General features: G+C 47.0%; 1 protein-coding gene and 1 non-coding gene across 7 annotated transcripts in view; both read left to right on the top strand.

Annotated features, from left to right (window-relative positions):
* The window catches only part of sptan1 (spectrin alpha, non-erythrocytic 1), a 40,557-nt gene that overhangs the window by 18,334 nt on the left and 5,537 nt on the right, over positions 1–16,686 (top strand). For 2 of the 6 annotated variants that reach the window (XM_060049872.1, XM_060049870.1), the window contains exons 22-47: positions 97–153; positions 1,041–1,239; positions 1,628–1,732; positions 2,050–2,082; positions 2,183–2,218; positions 2,881–2,928; positions 3,587–3,678; positions 4,033–4,177; positions 4,544–4,725; positions 5,259–5,358; positions 5,912–6,109; positions 6,593–6,739; positions 7,111–7,214; positions 7,650–7,812; positions 8,213–8,227; positions 9,314–9,445; positions 9,895–10,032; positions 10,426–10,530; positions 11,588–11,796; positions 12,109–12,229; positions 12,546–12,667; positions 13,219–13,351; positions 13,830–13,928; positions 14,134–14,293; positions 14,681–14,757; positions 15,205–15,414. In XM_060049872.1, coding sequence (XP_059905855.1) covers positions 97–153; positions 1,041–1,239; positions 1,628–1,732; positions 2,050–2,082; positions 2,183–2,218; positions 2,881–2,928; positions 3,587–3,678; positions 4,033–4,177; positions 4,544–4,725; positions 5,259–5,358; positions 5,912–6,109; positions 6,593–6,739; positions 7,111–7,214; positions 7,650–7,812; positions 8,213–8,227; positions 9,314–9,445; positions 9,895–10,032; positions 10,426–10,530; positions 11,588–11,796; positions 12,109–12,229; positions 12,546–12,667; positions 13,219–13,351; positions 13,830–13,928; positions 14,134–14,293; positions 14,681–14,757; positions 15,205–15,414 — 3,130 coding nt within the window. The remainder of the gene's footprint in view (positions 1–96; positions 154–1,040; positions 1,240–1,627; positions 1,733–2,049; positions 2,083–2,182; positions 2,219–2,880; positions 2,929–3,586; positions 3,679–4,032; positions 4,178–4,543; positions 4,726–5,258; positions 5,359–5,911; positions 6,110–6,592; positions 6,740–7,110; positions 7,215–7,649; positions 7,813–8,212; positions 8,228–9,313; positions 9,446–9,894; positions 10,033–10,425; positions 10,531–11,587; positions 11,797–12,108; positions 12,230–12,545; positions 12,668–13,218; positions 13,352–13,829; positions 13,929–14,133; positions 14,294–14,680; positions 14,758–15,204; positions 15,415–16,686) is intronic. The other 4 variants (XM_060049871.1, XM_060049873.1, XM_060049875.1 and 1 more) reach the window with 4 other exon arrangements.
* On the top strand, positions 5,453–5,586 carry LOC132456685 (small nucleolar RNA SNORA57). The gene has a single exon (XR_009525551.1). It is a non-coding gene; the product is annotated as a small nucleolar RNA SNORA57 (small nucleolar RNA).

Consider the following 16,686-nt stretch of genomic DNA (forward strand, 5'->3'; position numbering starts at 1 on the left):
TCTCGCTCTCGCTCTTGCTCTCTACCTCTCTCGCCCGTTGTTTAACCACTAAACCTCTGCGTCTCCCTCGCCGTCGCGCCCCCCTGCTGCGTGCAGGCTGGTCGCCAAGGAGGCGTGCAGTGTGTCTGTACGCATGAAGCAGGTGGAAGAGCTGTGAGTAAGACCCCCGCCCCCAACCCCCCAAAACACCCCCATCTCCCTCTGCGTGTCGTGGTGATCGTGCCCCCCAACCACACCTCATCCGCCCGGCTCTTCAGTCCATACCCGTCGCCCGCCTCCACCCCCGTGCCCCCAACTACACAGCTCCCCCCCTGTGTTGTTGTGGTTGTACATCGCCAGCCTCATCTTCTATCACCCAGGGATAGAAGAGGCATCGTCTCCTCATTGTGACGTCATCTCTCCCTTCCGCATCCCAGGCCTGTCTTCTGGGATGTGTGTGTGTGTGTGTGTGTTTGTGACACTCCTTCATCGTCCGCATCGCTGCAGTTCTACGTACCTCGGATAGACCGTAGTCTATCGACGGTAATCGGAACGTTTTCAATCCAGTCCTTCGGACCAACAGGCTGGCACCGGCGTGTTTGACACCTCGATACCCCCAGAAGGGAGCTCGTTATCAGGGGGGTCAGGGGTGTGTGTGACGCATCGGGGCGGAGCACAGGTGGTCCCCGAGGAATGGATTAAAAACCATGACATACCCATATACTGTTGAACAATTATAAGAATCCGATTGGTTCGAGCTATTACTTTATTAACGTATTCTGATTGCCTTTGAGCGCACCTAGGATCTTGATCCATGCAGGATTAATAGCCTTCAACCAATGACTGGGCTGTTTATACATCACTGCTTTATATTCCGTTCAAACATCTCATAAGGAGATTGAGCTTCGCCTATTCCATTCGCCATGGGGGATTCATTTCATAATCCTAAAATAACATCAGACCTCGAGCGGCAGACCAACTCTGCACTCCTTCACCCTCGGTGTCGCGTTGCCATGGTATCCGTGAGTCACCGGCCCTGTGTGTCCTGCGTTGGTGAACAGGTACGGCACTCTGCTGGAGCTGGGGGACAAGCGCAAGGACATGCTGGAGAAGAGCTGCAAGAAGTTCATGCTGTTCCGCGAGGCCAACGAGCTGCAGCAGTGGATCAACGAGAAGGAGGGCGCGCTCACCAACGAGGAGATGGGCTCCGACCTGGAGCAGGTGGAGGTGCTGCAGAAGAAGTTTGACGACTTCCAGAAGGTACTTTTTCATTTTGTTACGGCCTCATGTTATTCACTTCACAACCTACAATATTTTACAAAACAAGGTAGGACTTTAAAATAAGGCTGCAATAATTGACATGGGTAATAACCCTTTAACTATCATTTAATTAACAGTTAACTAATGTTCTAGTCATTATGTAATAATGGTGTTCAGGTGTAGTATCAATGCAATTGTAATCGAGCAAAATATATATTATTGACCATAAGACATTATCGATCATTACACACGGGTGTTTCAGTAACTAAATAGTCCACCAGTATACGCTACGTCATCAAAACTACATGCGATGGACCATTCCACTCACACACCAGAGTCCCGTGTGGGATGGGGAAGTGTGTCTGAACGGAGGTGTGTTCTCTCCCAGGACCTGAAGGCCAACGAGTCCCGTCTGCGGGACATCAACAAGGTGGCGTCGGAGCTGGAGTCTGAGGGCCTGATGGCCGAGGAGGCCCCCATGGTGCAGTCCCAGGTACCGTCCACACACGCACACGCACACGCACACACACACACACAGGGAGGCACGCCCCAGTGGGGTCTGAAGGCGTGGCGTCATGTGGGCCAGTCGATTCTAGATGTTTTTATATAATGGAATTGGACGGTCTCACAGGATGCTGTTATTAATTCAAGTTTTGTATTACTCTCTTGTTTCCTTTTGGGAAAAACAAATGTGAAATATGTCAGCTCTTCGATTCGATAGTCAATTTAATTCATTGGGAAATGCTTTCTTTGAGAAGGGAAATTCTAAAGTTATAGGCCTAAATGTTAACTCATCCTTTTCAATTGCAGCAACAAGAAATGCTTGGATCCGCCCCTAGCAAGGTGAGCCACATATTTATACTTCTTTTGAACAGCCATCCGTTAAAGTATTGAAATAGGAAACTTAGTGCATATCACTGACACAAAAATTCTTCTTCATTAGGATGAAGCCGACGCAAAGAATGCATCTCCATGGAAGGTAAGTCCCAACCGATCACGTCTTACTCCCCGAGTAATACAAGAGATGCATTTTGTCATTAACTTACTAAAACAAAATATGCATCAATTGCAAACCTCATTTTGACGTTGTACCTGGTCAGACGATGATGCTTGACTCTTCTTCTGCGACATGGGGTGTCGCATTTCTATGGCAAGGTTTTTATTTTGATCAAACGGTAAAATCAAACCTCACAAAGCCACCATTGCAGGTTATGCAATCGTTTCCGATTGGTTTCCAATTGAAGTGCCTCGGACATCGCATGGCACTAATTGGCTCAATCTGTAACTGCAATTCCCTATAGGCTTCTCTCTCTGGAGAAGATATCGCTGCTTCTCCCGAGTGTTATTTGTGGGTTTTCTGTTGAATGTAATGTCAGACATGGCTTGAACAACAGACCCAATGTCTACACCCATGGGTTTTAAAACCCATGGATGGAATGGCTTGTACAAGAAGTCGAAAGATGTCCATCCTGCATGCCCCGTGTGTGTTACCGTGGATGCAGTGTTTGCTATCCTCTTGATGATTCTGAGCCACTTTGGACGGAGCTTCTTCTCGGGAAGAACCGCAAGGCCCTGACGTGTGAACTCCGACCTCTCTCCTCTGACTGCTGTGGTGTTGTCTCTGTGACCTTTGACTTGTAGAATGTACGCATGGCCGTTCAAACCACGGCTAACTTTAATACCATCAAGGTAAGATTCCACTGGAGTCCTCCGACCCCCGCCTCGAACCCGACCGTCCTCCTGCATCAGTGTGCTGCATCGTGGTCCATGTCGATATATGTGTACCACTTTTGGTTAACCCCTCCCTTGTCACAGTTTGATATGTCCTTTTATTTCCTCCTAACCTAGTCATGTTTGTGTCGCGTACCGAGTTTTACGTTAGTGTCCTTTTCATTTTTATATTGTCCCATTTTGTCCCTTGTTATTTTTGTCTCGATTGTACTGTTTTCTTCAGTTATTCGGTTGTTGTATCCCGTTATGTTGTCTGTCACTACCCCTTCATGCATCCAGTCTATGCCGTCGGACCGTTGTCTTGAAATGTCTGCCGGACTTCGGCCGTCTCTCTGTGTCGTCCTTGTGCATGGAACATCCCTCGACCACACTCTCTAGTCTGAAGTTTAGTCTTAGTTAGCTGCAACATACATGCATTGAATCGTACGATTATTTGTTCATGTACTAGTAGATTGATGTTCTTGTTTTATCTCAAAGATCTTGTAGATTAGATTAGTAGCAGATTGAACGTGACAGGATCAGAAGGACGGCGTACTGCACACGCATGGCAGAGGGAGTTCTCTGTGTCGCTGGTACACGGGGGGTGTGTGATGTCGGGTTGTGGTTGTGTCTCCAGGAGCTGAACAACCGATGGAGGTCCCTGCAGCAGCTGGCTGAGGACAGGAGCAACATGCTGGGCAGTGCCCATGAGGTGCAGCGCTTCCACAGGTACAGACTGCCCGCACAGTCACACTGTGTCTGCCCTTTCTTCAACTAGGAACTACATACAAATACATATTATCACCATTTGTTTAGTCATTTATGAGAGTGTTGTCAAAGTAAAAACAAGCTAGCATTGAACTAGGAAATTACTGAATGCAAAAAGTTGATGACTTAAAAAAGATGTGCTCTTGATAAAAAATAACGATCTGTTATAAAAAAATGGCACCAAAGAGTTTATGATTGAGTTATAAAGGAACATATTTATGGATTGGGTGTTTGAATTCAAAATGTCTGCATTGCACAATGCGGTGAGTCACTGGCCATCGGGACAACATGTGATGTTTCTCGGTCTGGTTTTAGGGATGCCGATGAGACCAAAGAGTGGATCGAGGAGAAGAACCAGGCGCTGAACACCGATAACTACGGCCACGACCTGGCCAGCGTCCAGGCCCTGCAGCGGAAACACGAGGGCTTCGAGAGAGACCTGGCCGCCCTGGGAGACAAGGTTAGACGCAGTCCAGGCCGCTGTCAGCCGAAGGGGAAAGAGTTGGGAAAAGGCTTGAATCAGAGGGCGGGAACCACCGAATAATTTAAAGAGATCAGGAAGAGTTTTCTTGCCTGGGGAGTTTGTTCAATAATATTAGCGCAGTAAAAAAAAGGATATAAAATGCAAAGGAACAATTATACAATTATAGAAAAAGCCATGCAAACTGTTCCTGCTTGGTTTGAATTGGGTGCCCAGTAAAAAAATAAAATAATTTTGAAACTATTTTCATCGAAATCCAAAAGAGGGATCACAGTCATTGAACCGAGGATCTTTTTTTGCCCTATTCCTCCTCCTCCCCCCCCCCCCCCCCCACCCCATCCTCAGGTGAACTCTCTGGGGGAGACGGCGGAGCGTCTGATCCAGTCCCACCCCGAGGCGGTGGACGACATCCAGGAGAAGTGCACGGAGCTGAACACGGCGTGGAGCAGCCTGGTGGGCCGCGCCGACCAGAGGAAGGACAAGCTGGGCAACTCCCACGACCTGCAGCGCTTCCTGTCCGACTTCAGGTAGGGAGGACCGCCGCTGCTGCTGCTGCTGCCTCGCACTCGGTCCACGTTAAGGGGTTCTTAGCGGCTTCAGGTAGGGAGGACCACCACTGCTGCTGCTGCCTCGCACTCGGTCCACGTTAAGGGCTTCTTAGCGGCTTTTATCTAAAGAGGACTTATAAGTGAGAGGTTGAGAATCGTCAAAGCAGAGAATTAGAATTGGAGTCGCTAGAAAAGGAAGTTGTAGTGCAGCCTGGTTTGCCAAGTTTAAACTTAGTTTAAATAAACAACAGAGTAGCTCAAGAGATCATAATGCAAGTAAAGTAATTTTTGTCAAACAATCTTCTTTGAGCCAGAGCCAGAGTCCTGTTCTGATTAACTGTATTCTAAATTAGTTGTAGGACTTTATGTTTTTAAATTAAGGCTTTCTTTTGTGGTAGAAACATGAGGCGACATTATAAAGTGGTCACAAGCGGAGGAATCAATAGCCCCGGAATGTAGATATCATAACACAGACTAAGACTCGTTCTGATCTCTCTGTTCCCTGTGTGCAGAGATCTGACGTCCTGGATCAACGGCATCCGAGGCCTGGTGTCCTCAGAGGAGCTGGCCAAGGACGTGACAGGAGCTGAGGCCCTTCTGGAGAGACACCAGGTACCAGAGCTCCACACACACACACACACACACACACACACACACACACACACACACACACACACACTCCTCTGTCAATATTGACTGTTCCCCCCCTCCATTTCTTGGCATACATGCTGTTGCTCAGTACTGGTGTATGTATGTTTGGAGGTAGATGAAGCCAATGCTATGTCTTCGGTGCCGGCGTTGTCTCGTATGCCGGTTCTATCCTCAACCGCTGGTACATTCTTAGCTTGGAGTTGAGATCAATTTAACGACTACAAAGTATATTGCATTTAGGCTTTCAAATTTCTAAACTGCTTAATTCTGTTGCAGAAGAATTATGTTGAGGCAATCATTTCCACACGTTTTTGTCCTAGGAAAAAGTAGGAGTAGACTATCTATATAGCTAGATAGATATATATATATAGATAGATAGATAATATCAAGATTTTTAACGATTATATATTCCTTATGTCAAGAGGATTATATGATGCTACCAGAAAAAAAATTGCAGCAACAAAAACGCGATCTTCTTGTTCGATTCCCTGATTTTCTCGTACTATCTTTACAGGAGCACCGCACTGAGATCGACGCCCGCGCCGGAACCTTCCAGGCCTTCGAGCAGTTCGGCCAGCAGCTGCTGGCGCGGGGCCACTACGCCAGCCCCGAGATCCAGCAGAAGCTGGAGGCCCTGGACAGCGAGCGGGCCGGCCTGGAGAAGGCCTGGGTGCAGCGCCGCATGATGCTGGACCAGTGCCTGGAGCTCCAGGTACAGCCCCGTCCCCGTCGCCTCACACCCTTTCTCTGCACACATTCATTGATCATTTAGAATTTGGTATTTTATTAAAACTATTTTCATCAATTACAATCGAAGGGATTTAAAATGCATTACAATAGACCTTATTTAATCATCAGCCGTAGTATGACATTGTCCATCATCATAGACCTAAACACTCAAATCGATCCAAGCATTCCTGGTCTTCATGTGTTTGGCAGCTCACAAGGTAAATGTTAAGAACCACAAATGCATCCGTGTTTAGCTTCTTCTTTGGCTTTTGACTGGGGAAGGATCCTTTTGACTGGGGAGTGAGTCTTTGGACTGGGGAAGGATCCTTTTGACTGGGGAAGGATCCTTTTGACTGGGGAGTGAGTCTTTGGACTGGGGAAGGATCCTTTTGACTGGGGAGTGACTGAACGATGTGAAGCATTGACCGACTCCTCCTCCTCTTCCTCTCCCCCCCCCCCCCCATAGCTGTTCAACCGCGACTGCGAGCAGGCGGAGAACTGGATGGCGGCCCGCGAGGCCTTCCTGGCCAGCGACGACAAAGGAGACTCCCTGGACAGCGTGGAGGCGCTGATCAAGAAGCACGAGGACTTCGACAAGGCCATCACCGTGCAGGTCAGCCTCCACCTCCTCCACCACCACCACCACCACCATCTCTAACTTTGCAGTTGATAGCAATAAAACTAGTACACACCTATTTCCAATATGCCTATATTCACTATTCTGTTAAGATACTAGTAGAAACGGAGATAAATAGAATAAATGAGGTCACCCCGGTGGCTCAACGGATAGAGCGAGTACCACATAGGCTCAGTCCTGACCGCAGCGACCCGGGTTAAAATCCTGCCCGTGGTCCTTTCCTGCATGTCCTCCCCTCTGTATCACTCTATAATACAGCGTAAAACTGCAAAAATAAATCCTAAAAAACACCAAGACTCCCATTGTGTCCGCCGGTACCGAGCTGCACTCTCTTTTTCTCGCTCCAGGAGGAGAAGATCGCCGCTCTGCAGTCGTTCGCCGACCAGCTGATCGGAGCCGACCACTACGCCAAGCCCGAGATCTTCAACCGCCGCACCGAGGTCCTCGACAGGTGAGTCACCGTGGCAACGGGGACGCCTTCACACCCCGCCACCGAGGCGCTGTCACGGTCCCCTCGTTATGAGGGGAGGCAGGTCGTCCGCGTCATTGTGCGTTCATAGTCCTTTCATTGTGTTGATGGAGGCAATTGTGTTTGTATAACATGGACAGTTATAGTGTCAAAGGGCTTCACAGCCCACAGCCGATTCATTTAGTTATCAAGGAGGAAGCCTTGAGAAGGAATGCTGAAATATATGGTGTACCAAAGCACTTAACACAATGAGTTGACCTAATAATATCCTAGAACCAGAATACAATTGCAGATAAGGCGCTGTCATAATAGAAGAACACCATTCGAGGATTCACTCAAATATGAAAACCGCTCCTCAAAGATCCTCCTCGTGGGAGTACTTGGTCTGAGCGCTCCGCTTTGCTAACTATCCCACAGGTGGCTTCGCCTGAAGACCCAGATGATCGAGAAGCGCTCCAAGCTGGGCGAGTCCCAGACCCTGCAGCAGTTCAGCCGCGACGTGGACGAGATCGAGGCCTGGATCAGCGAGAAGCTGCAGACGGCCACCGACGAGTCCTACAAGGACCCCACCAACATCCAGGTACACACACTCTGTCAGCCTAGCGGCTAGCTGTTAGCATGGCTGTTGGCCTAAACCAGGGGCTCTTAACCACAACCTCTGTTAGCCTAGCAATTAACTATTAGCCTAAATATGAAGCGTTTTCTCCTCGGGACCTTCAAGATAGTTTCAGAGGGGTGCGTGGCGCGCCCCCTCCCCCCTCCCATTGTCCTATTACAGTGTATATTTGAACAAACTGTGTTTGCTTATATTGAATTAACCTATTGATTTCTTGAAAGATTAAAATGGGTGTGTTTTATTCAACATTGTGCTTATCATGCGGGGAAATATGTTGTCTCTTTACCACATAAGAAAGTGTATTCTATGTCCCGGTCGATACTGAAATCCTGTGTTCTTTCTTATCGTCCTATCTTTTTTGTAGCTTTCCAAACTGCTGGTAAGTTCGTAGTGACTAGCTGACTAACCTCCGACTAGGTCCTCCATGTGTCCGCGTCTTTTTTTTTTTGCTTCTGTGTGTCGTACACAACGTAGAAAGCAGCATCGCCACCATCTCTCTCTTTATGTTCATCGCCTTCATCGGTACTCGTTTGGTACTGGCTTCTTTGTGTTTTATTTTTTTCACATGGGTCATCATTTTTAATTGTGGTTCGATGCTCTTGCTTCATTTGTTCCGTTGTAGTTGTGTTGTTGTTGTCGTTAGACGCTATGTGTCATTGCTGGTAGTGGCTTCACAATATATGTGTACATTTTTTTGTCCGTTGTGTTTGAATGTGGAACGGTGAGCTTCAAACTTGCTTCATATGTTTTATATTATTATGTTTTATATTCAGCTTATTTTGTAGCAGATAACTGAGAAAGACTTTTCTTGTTCAATTCAAGATGTTCAAGTCAGTTTACCGTAACTTTTTTTCCAAATCTTTACAAAGAGCAACCGTCAATATTTAATGTAAAACAAATATGCAGAAGTATACGCTCTCATTACAAGACTAGGTCAACAGCACATGAAGCAGGTTTAAGGTGAGCCGGTCCTGTCCAAAGCTCTCTTTTAGGAAGTGGACTCTTTAGTGGGCGTGGCTCTCCACGCCGCCATCTTGTCCGCGTCACCCATCTGTCTCGTGTCTCTGGATGCTCCACGCCGTTGTCCTGTTGACCGCTCATATCCACCGTGTGCACCTGTTTTTATCACTGTGCATAACTTCACTTGTAGCTTCTACTTAACCTAATCACAGCCATATGGGTTAATTAAATTCTTTACATTAATTTATTTTCTTTTTGGGCCTTTGCACTGAATGGCAAGTCTGTATGAAAGCAACGGTTTTACCTTTTTTATTTATTTTTATTTTTAAGAATCCAGCTTAGAAGAAACATTCACTCACAACCAAACATCCTCATCACATCAGGACGAAATGCTCAAAAGCAACGCTTTCTCATTGCATCTGCTGTGTCCTCCCCCTGTCTGTCTATCTGTGTGTGTGCGTGTGTGCGTGCGTGTGTGTGCGTGCGTGTGCGTGCGCGCCCTCAGAGCAAGCACCAGAAGCACCAGGCCTTCGAGGCGGAGCTGCACGCCAACGCGGACCGCATCCGCGGGGTCATCGACACGGGCAACGCCCTCATCCAGAGAGGGGCCTGCTCCGGGAGCGAGGACGCCGTCAAGGTACGCCCCCATCCCCCCCCCCGCGCTAAGAGACGCCGCATCCCGGTTTGAACTGTCAGCAAACTGCTGAACCCAGTGGGGTCATCTCTAGGGACCAGCGCTTCAATACGTTTTAATTCCAGTCAATGGACATTGACTTTAAGTCATTGTGCATCGACAAACACATTTAGGAATGTCCCCAAACAGAGAACGAGGGAAACGAGTACTACAATTGAATTGAAGGCATTTGAGACGCTATTATGCTTCTGATTTCATAATGAATCTGGGATTAATGATGATGAAACGGTTTGTTGCTTGTCTTGGCCGTGTCTCTCTTTGTAAAAGACGTTATGAATCTCGATGAGTCCAGCCGTGTTAAACAAAATATGGTTCAATAAATCCAATAATATGAGCGAAACAAAAGCCCCTTTTTGCTAACATGCATGATGTGTTTGTCCTCCTCCCTCCAGGTGCGGCTGAACGCTCTGGATGAGCAGTGGCAGTTCCTGGTCAACAAGTCAGCGGAGAAGAGCCAGAAGCTGAAGGAGGCCAACAAGCAGCAGAACTTCAACACCGGCATCAAGGACTTTGACTTCTGGCTGTCCGAGGTACGCTGAGGGACAGACAGGACGGGGAAAATTTTTTGCGGGATATTCCGATGCTGTTGGGAATGGTCCGGCAGAGTTACGCTGCTCAAGATAGAAAATAATCATAGAAAAGGGAATATGATGCAAGTCAAGTTTTAAAGTAATTCTATAACCATGAATTTAAACGAAATAGAATATGCAAATATATGAAGACAGAAAAACCTATAATTTATAAACCAAAAGAATATCATCACCAAATGTATGTAAAAAAAAACGCATACAAATTGAAATGTAAATAACTCGACTACAAAAGGCTTTAAATACTTTTGTATTCTTTTTCCAAACGATTGTTGGTACCATATAAGTGATCAGGTAATGAATGCTGCGTTTTAAACCTTTTGTGTTCCTCTGAAGGTGGACGCCCTGCTGGCCTCCGAGGACTACGGCAAAGACCTGGCCTCGGTCAACAACCTGCTGAAGAAGCACCAGCTGCTGGAGGCGGACATCTCCGCCCACGAGGTCAGTGGGATGCCCGACCTGCCTGCTAGCCACTACTATCTGTTGCTATGGAGACAACCGTCTCTTTACAGAACTATGATGGACATTTTGGAAACGTTCAGACACAAATGCATCTGAAGGAGTTCGATTGTTTGTTCTGTGGTTGGTGTTTGTGTTTACGCGGTGAGCACTTAATGTTGACCTCACGTTTTTAAGAAGTCAGGATGGAGGATATCCAGGCTAGAGGATTTAAAATTGTTGTTTTATTGTAGTTAAGGACAGAAAGACAGTTTTTGCAATCTGATCTTTTGTTAGGGCATATGTTGGGGTTCGAGAGGTGTGGCCAAGCAGAATGGAACCCAGTTGATTAGAATTTATTACAGGCAATGCACTATACTGCCCTCTGTAGGATAGGACCATCAATTAACTTCCATTAAGATTGTATTGAGTTTTCTTGTATCTTATATATATATATTAGTGCTGTCAAGCGATTCAAATATTTAATCGCGATTGATCGCATTAATGCCATAGTTAACTCACGATTAATCGCGATTAATCGCAAATGTTTTTTCTATGCAAAATATCCCTTGATTTCTTTGTCCCATTAATTTTTCTAATTCTAATGCTCTTATCAACATTGAGAAGTGCATCGGCTTGCCTTGTGCAAATGTTTTTCTATTGATAACAACATTGGCATATACTGATCAAAACAGGACGATACAAAAAAAAGCCTATAGTGCAATTAAACGATGAACATACAAACATACCGCCTTGAACATAGCAGTCAGGCTACTGCTTCTTTGTTTTGAGCCAAAGAAAAAAAAAATGTAAAAAAAAGAATTGCGTTAATCGCGCGATAAAAAAAATTAACGCCGTTAAAATTGATTTGCGTTAACGCCGTTAATAACGCGTTTAACTGACAGCACTAATATATATATTTTTTTCCTTGGAGTCGACCTGACGTTATCGTGCATCCCGACACTCATGAATGAAACTCCATTATGAATAAAATACTTTCTCCTAATTCCAAACTAACCCATCCTCTGCCACCCCCCCCCACCCCCGCGCGGCCCCCCAGGACCGGCTGAAGGACCTGAACGGCCAGGCGGACAGCCTGATGGGCAGCATCGCCTTCGACACCACGGTGGTGAAGGACAAGCGCGACGCCGTCAACGGCCGCTTCGCCAAGATCAAGAGCATGGCGGCGGGCCGACGGGCCAAGCTCAACGAGTCCCACCGCCTGCACCAGTTCTTCAGGGACCTGGACGACGAGGAGTCCTGGATCAAGTGAGCGGACCGAGGGACACGTGCACGCGCATACACGTGCTCGCAGTCACACATGCACGCGCATCGCATATACATGCACGTACGCACACACGCAGACAAACGTGTGCAAAATCACACACACTCAGACAAACAAACACAAAAACAAATTAGCAAACAAACTGTATGTGTCAAACAAAAAATGTATGTATCATGAACAGGGACTGCAAAAGATATACAGAAAAAACATGTCCGTCCCCAATTAAGAGTAGTAGATAAACATACCGTGGTTGCCCTGGTTCTCTTCTGACCTGATCTTCTGACCCCCCCCCCCAGGGAAAAGAAGTTGTTGGTGAGTTCGGAGGACTATGGACGTGATTTGACGGGAGTGCAGAATCTGAGGAAGAAGCACAAGAGGCTGGAAGCAGAGCTGGGGGCCCACGAGCCGGCCATCCAGGTGAGGGGCCACCACCCACCACCCCCCCCCCCCCCAAATATATTCTCTAACAGTCACCCAGCTAGTGCAATTATAATAAATATATTTCTACTGGAATATATTCTATATATATGTGTAGCATCATGACTACTGCTGCTCCCACTGGCTTGAATCGTGTGTAGACTCAGTCCGTCCTGACCACTGACTGTGTGTGTGTGTGTGTGTGTGTGTGTGTGTGTGTGTGTGTGTGTGTGTGTGTGTGTGTGTGTGTGTGTGTGTGTGTGTGTGTGTGTGTGTGTGTGTGTGTGTGTGTGTGTGTGTTATGCATCATTCCCAGTCTGTACTGGAGACGGGGAAGAAGCTGTCCGATGACAACACCATCGGGCAGGAGGAGATCCAACAGAGACTGGCCCAGTTTGTGGACCACTGGAAGGAGCTCAAGGACCTGTCTGGAGCGAGGCGAGTCTCACACACATCCTACTCTCTGTTTGAACAGCGACACACTGTCAATGATAAACCTCAGGGGCGGCATTCGCCCCAACTGACGTGGTTCAGTGAGGTTCATCTTTTTCTTATAAACTCTATTTTCAGATTTTCAGATTTTCAGATATACATGGAATACAAACGGTAACAAATAAATAATAAATATAAACAGACAACCCCCTCCCCCCATATAAATATATGAAAAAATGATAATAACAAAATTAAAATAAAACGTCCAAGAATCAGTTTGCTACCATCAATAGGTCACACTACAGTCGCAATACAATTATATCAATTACAATCACGATTCAGACAAATATGGATTGCGCTCCTACAAAAGATAGGTTCTCTTCAAACTCAATGAAGAGGACGGGCACCTTTTTAAGCCAATGAGAGAGGCCAATTGTACCGCCAATGCTATATGATGCCCCCCCTCTATGGTACACAAGGGGCCTGCACTTCGGGGTAATGGGGGTTGGACATCCAGTAACGGGTGGCTCTGTGTTTGCTCTTGTGTGTTTGCGTAGGGGGCAGAGGTTGGAAGAGTCGCTGGAGTACCAGCAGTTTGTGGCGAACGTGGAAGAGGAAGAGGCGTGGATAAACGAGAAGTTGAACCTGGTGGGGAGCGAGGACTACGGCGACACCCTGGCTGCGGTGCAGGTACGTCAGGGTCACTGCTTTCACGGCCAATCAAAACCCCCCCCTTGTTGGAGCAAATCCCGCCCCCCTTTTTTGAATGACGTCTGGTCGACCATTCTTCTTTATTTTGGGGCAGGGCTACATTGTTGTTTACGCTTACACCACTAAAAAAAATAAGAATTTGGGGGCGGATGTGGCCATGGTAACCCATAACCGCCAAAACGAGTAATAAGCTTTTTTGCAGGCCCTATAGAGGGTAATTTGAGTCCATATTTACATCATATCCTACTATATTTAAACTTTGTGCATTTAAGTTTAGATTTGGACCAGGAGCCATCCATAGCACTGCTATGAAACACACTACATCACTTTCCATTTCCAATAAGTTTGGTTTGGTTTTCCTTCCACTTGTACTAAATGAACAAAATGTTGGGACAATTGTCCACAACCTCTTTAAAAAAAAAAGTGTTAACATTTGTTTCTCTGATCTATCCTACAGGGTCTGCTGAAAAAACACGAAGCATTCGAGACAGACTTCACCGTGCACAGGGACAGGGTCAACGACGTGTGCACCAATGGAGACGAGCTCATCAAGAAGGTACAATAAATACTCCCACTAAATAAGAGAGAGCTGAGGTCGACACTAACACAATTTGCTTCAGCATTGAAACTAAGCTGTATCGACAATTATAAGAAGTATTTTAAATGACAAAACTCAACTTCGATAATAAAGAAACTAAGTGTTTGTGTCCATGCACAAACCGGGAACCCGTGTGACAGACGTATTGGTGTGTATTCCCCAGAACAACCATCATGTTGACAACATCAGTGCCAAGATGGCCGCCCTGCGGGGCAAGGTGTCGGAGCTGGAGCGGGCGGCGGCCCAGAGGAAGGCCAAGCTGGACGAGAACTCTGCCTTCCTGCAGTTCAACTGGAAGGCCGACGTGGTGGAGTCCTGGATCGGTAGGACCCCTCACCATAGACACACCACCGTACTTACCGTAGACACCACCATACTTACCATGGACATAAATACCGGCCTGCATATTATGTCAAAGCTTATTTTTTACGAACTAAATATATATCACACACACACACACACACTCTCTCTCTCTCTCTCTCTCTCTCTCTCTCTCTCTCTCTCTCTCTCTCTCTCTCTCTCTCTCTCTCTCTCTCTCTCTCTCTCTCTCTCTCTCTCTCTCTCTCTCTCTCTCTCTCTCTCTCTCTCTCTCTCTCTCTAATGGCCACCATTAACATATTACAGATCTTAAAAGTTGTTTACATATAATACGAAGTACTGCATGCTTTCCAATGCACCTTAAATTCATATAATTGTGTGTGTGTCTTCAGGGGAGAAGGAGAACAGCCTGAAGACTGACGACTACGGCAGGGACCTGTCCTCTGTGCAGACCCTGCTCACCAAACAGGTACACACTGGACTGGGGAACATTGGTGAAGCCACTGTTAGAGTCAGAGCTGGAGGACAATACCTTTTTAATATTATCGTTTCTTCAGCGTACCCTAAACAGCAGCACGGCTTACGGCCTCTTGTTCATGGTGAAGACTCCGTCACTAGTGCTGGTGCTAACGTACCATAAACACGCCTAAATAACAAGAATAATACATTTTATTTTTTGACACCTTTCAAGTCACCAATGGTCGCCTTGCATAGAGTAAAAAGCATAAAATAACAACAATAAAAGCAAAAAATAACAGCATCAAACATTATTAAAACCAAACATCGACCTCATAAAAACAAGTGTAGTGCGCAGTGACCAGTCAGTGATTATGCCAGTTAGAACAGGTGGGTTTTGAGGTTGGATTTGAATTGCCTTGCCTCCCCTAACTCCTCCCCCCCCCCCCCCCCCCAACAGGAGACGTTCGACGCCGGCCTGCAGGCCTTCCAGCAGGAGGGCATCACCAACATCACGGCGCTGATGGACCAGCTGCTGGCCGCCCAGCACGTCCAGTCCAAGGCCATCGAGACGCGCCACGCCGCCCTCATCAAGCGCTGGAACCAGCTGCTCTCCAACTCGGCCGCGCGCAAGAAGAAGCTGCTGGAGGCCCAGCAGCACTTCAGGAAGGTGAGGAGGGAGGGAGGGAGACGTCTGAGGAGAGAGAGGGAGAGAGACATCTGAGGGGACAGAGAGACGTCTGAGGAGAGAGAGACATCTGAGGGGACAGAGGGACGTCTGAGGAGAGAGAGAGAGAGAGAGAGGGAGAGAGACATCTGAGGGGACAGAGGGACGTCTGAGGAGAGAGAGAGAGAGGGAGAGAGACATCTGAGGGGAAAGAGACGTTTGAGGAGAGAGAGAGAGAGAGGGAGACATCTGAGGGGAAAGAGAGAGAGAGGGAGAGAGACATCTGAGGGGAAAGAGACGTTTGAGGAGAGAGAGAGAGAGAGAGAGAGGGAGACATCTGAGGGGGGAGAGAGGGAGAGGGAGAGAGAGACATCTGAGGGGAAAGAGACGTTTGAGGAGAGAGAGAGAGAGAGGGAGACATCTGAGGGGAGAGAGAGAGAGAGAGAGAGAGAGACATCTGAGGGGAAAGAGACGTCTGAGGAGAGAGAGAGAGAGAGAGAGACATCTGAGGGGAAAGAGTGATGTCTGAGGAGAGAGAGAGAGGGGGAGAGAGAGACATCTGAGGGGAGAGAGAGAGAGAGAGAGAGAGAGACATCTGAGGGGAAAGAGACGTCTGAGGAGAGAGAGAGAGAGAGAGAGAGAGAGAGACATCTGAGGGGAAAGAGAGATGTCTGAGGAGAGAGAGAGAGGGGGAGAGAGAGACATCTGAGGGGAAAGAGAGATGTCTGAGGAGAGAGAGAGAGAGAGGGAGAGAGAGAAAAAGAGAGAGGGAGAGAGACGTCTGAGGAGAGCTAGACGTCTGAGCAGCTCAAAGCAACACCAGCTCTATTCATATTTGTTGCGTAGGGCTTTATATTTTTCGGTCAGGAAATCCTGCTGCTACCTCAGAAAGTGCAGAGATTAAAGATAAGTGTAAAAAATAAGAGTCAAAAGAATTAAAAGTATAAAGACATTTCTTGAGGAATGAGAGCAATACATTAATGAGCGAAAGAAGATAGATCATGGCAGGATTGGTCGAGGGGGAATCAGACTTGAATGCAACACAGGTTTCCAAGTAAGCATTAGGGGACTACATTGATGTGAAGCATTTCCATATGTTTATTTAGCAGATGCTTTTATCCAAAGCAGCTTACATGAGAGGCAGGGACCAGTGGAAGCATACGATCAAAATTGGGAGTAGCTGTAAAAATAATTATATTGTATATTGTGCTCAACCTAGTTAAAAAAGATGCAGAGTACAGAGTAGGAATCAGAAATGATAACATTATTACTATT

This window comes from Gadus macrocephalus, chromosome 4, assembly GCF_031168955.1.
Source record: "Gadus macrocephalus chromosome 4, ASM3116895v1".
Classification (NCBI taxonomy): domain Eukaryota; kingdom Metazoa; phylum Chordata; class Actinopteri; order Gadiformes; family Gadidae; genus Gadus; species Gadus macrocephalus.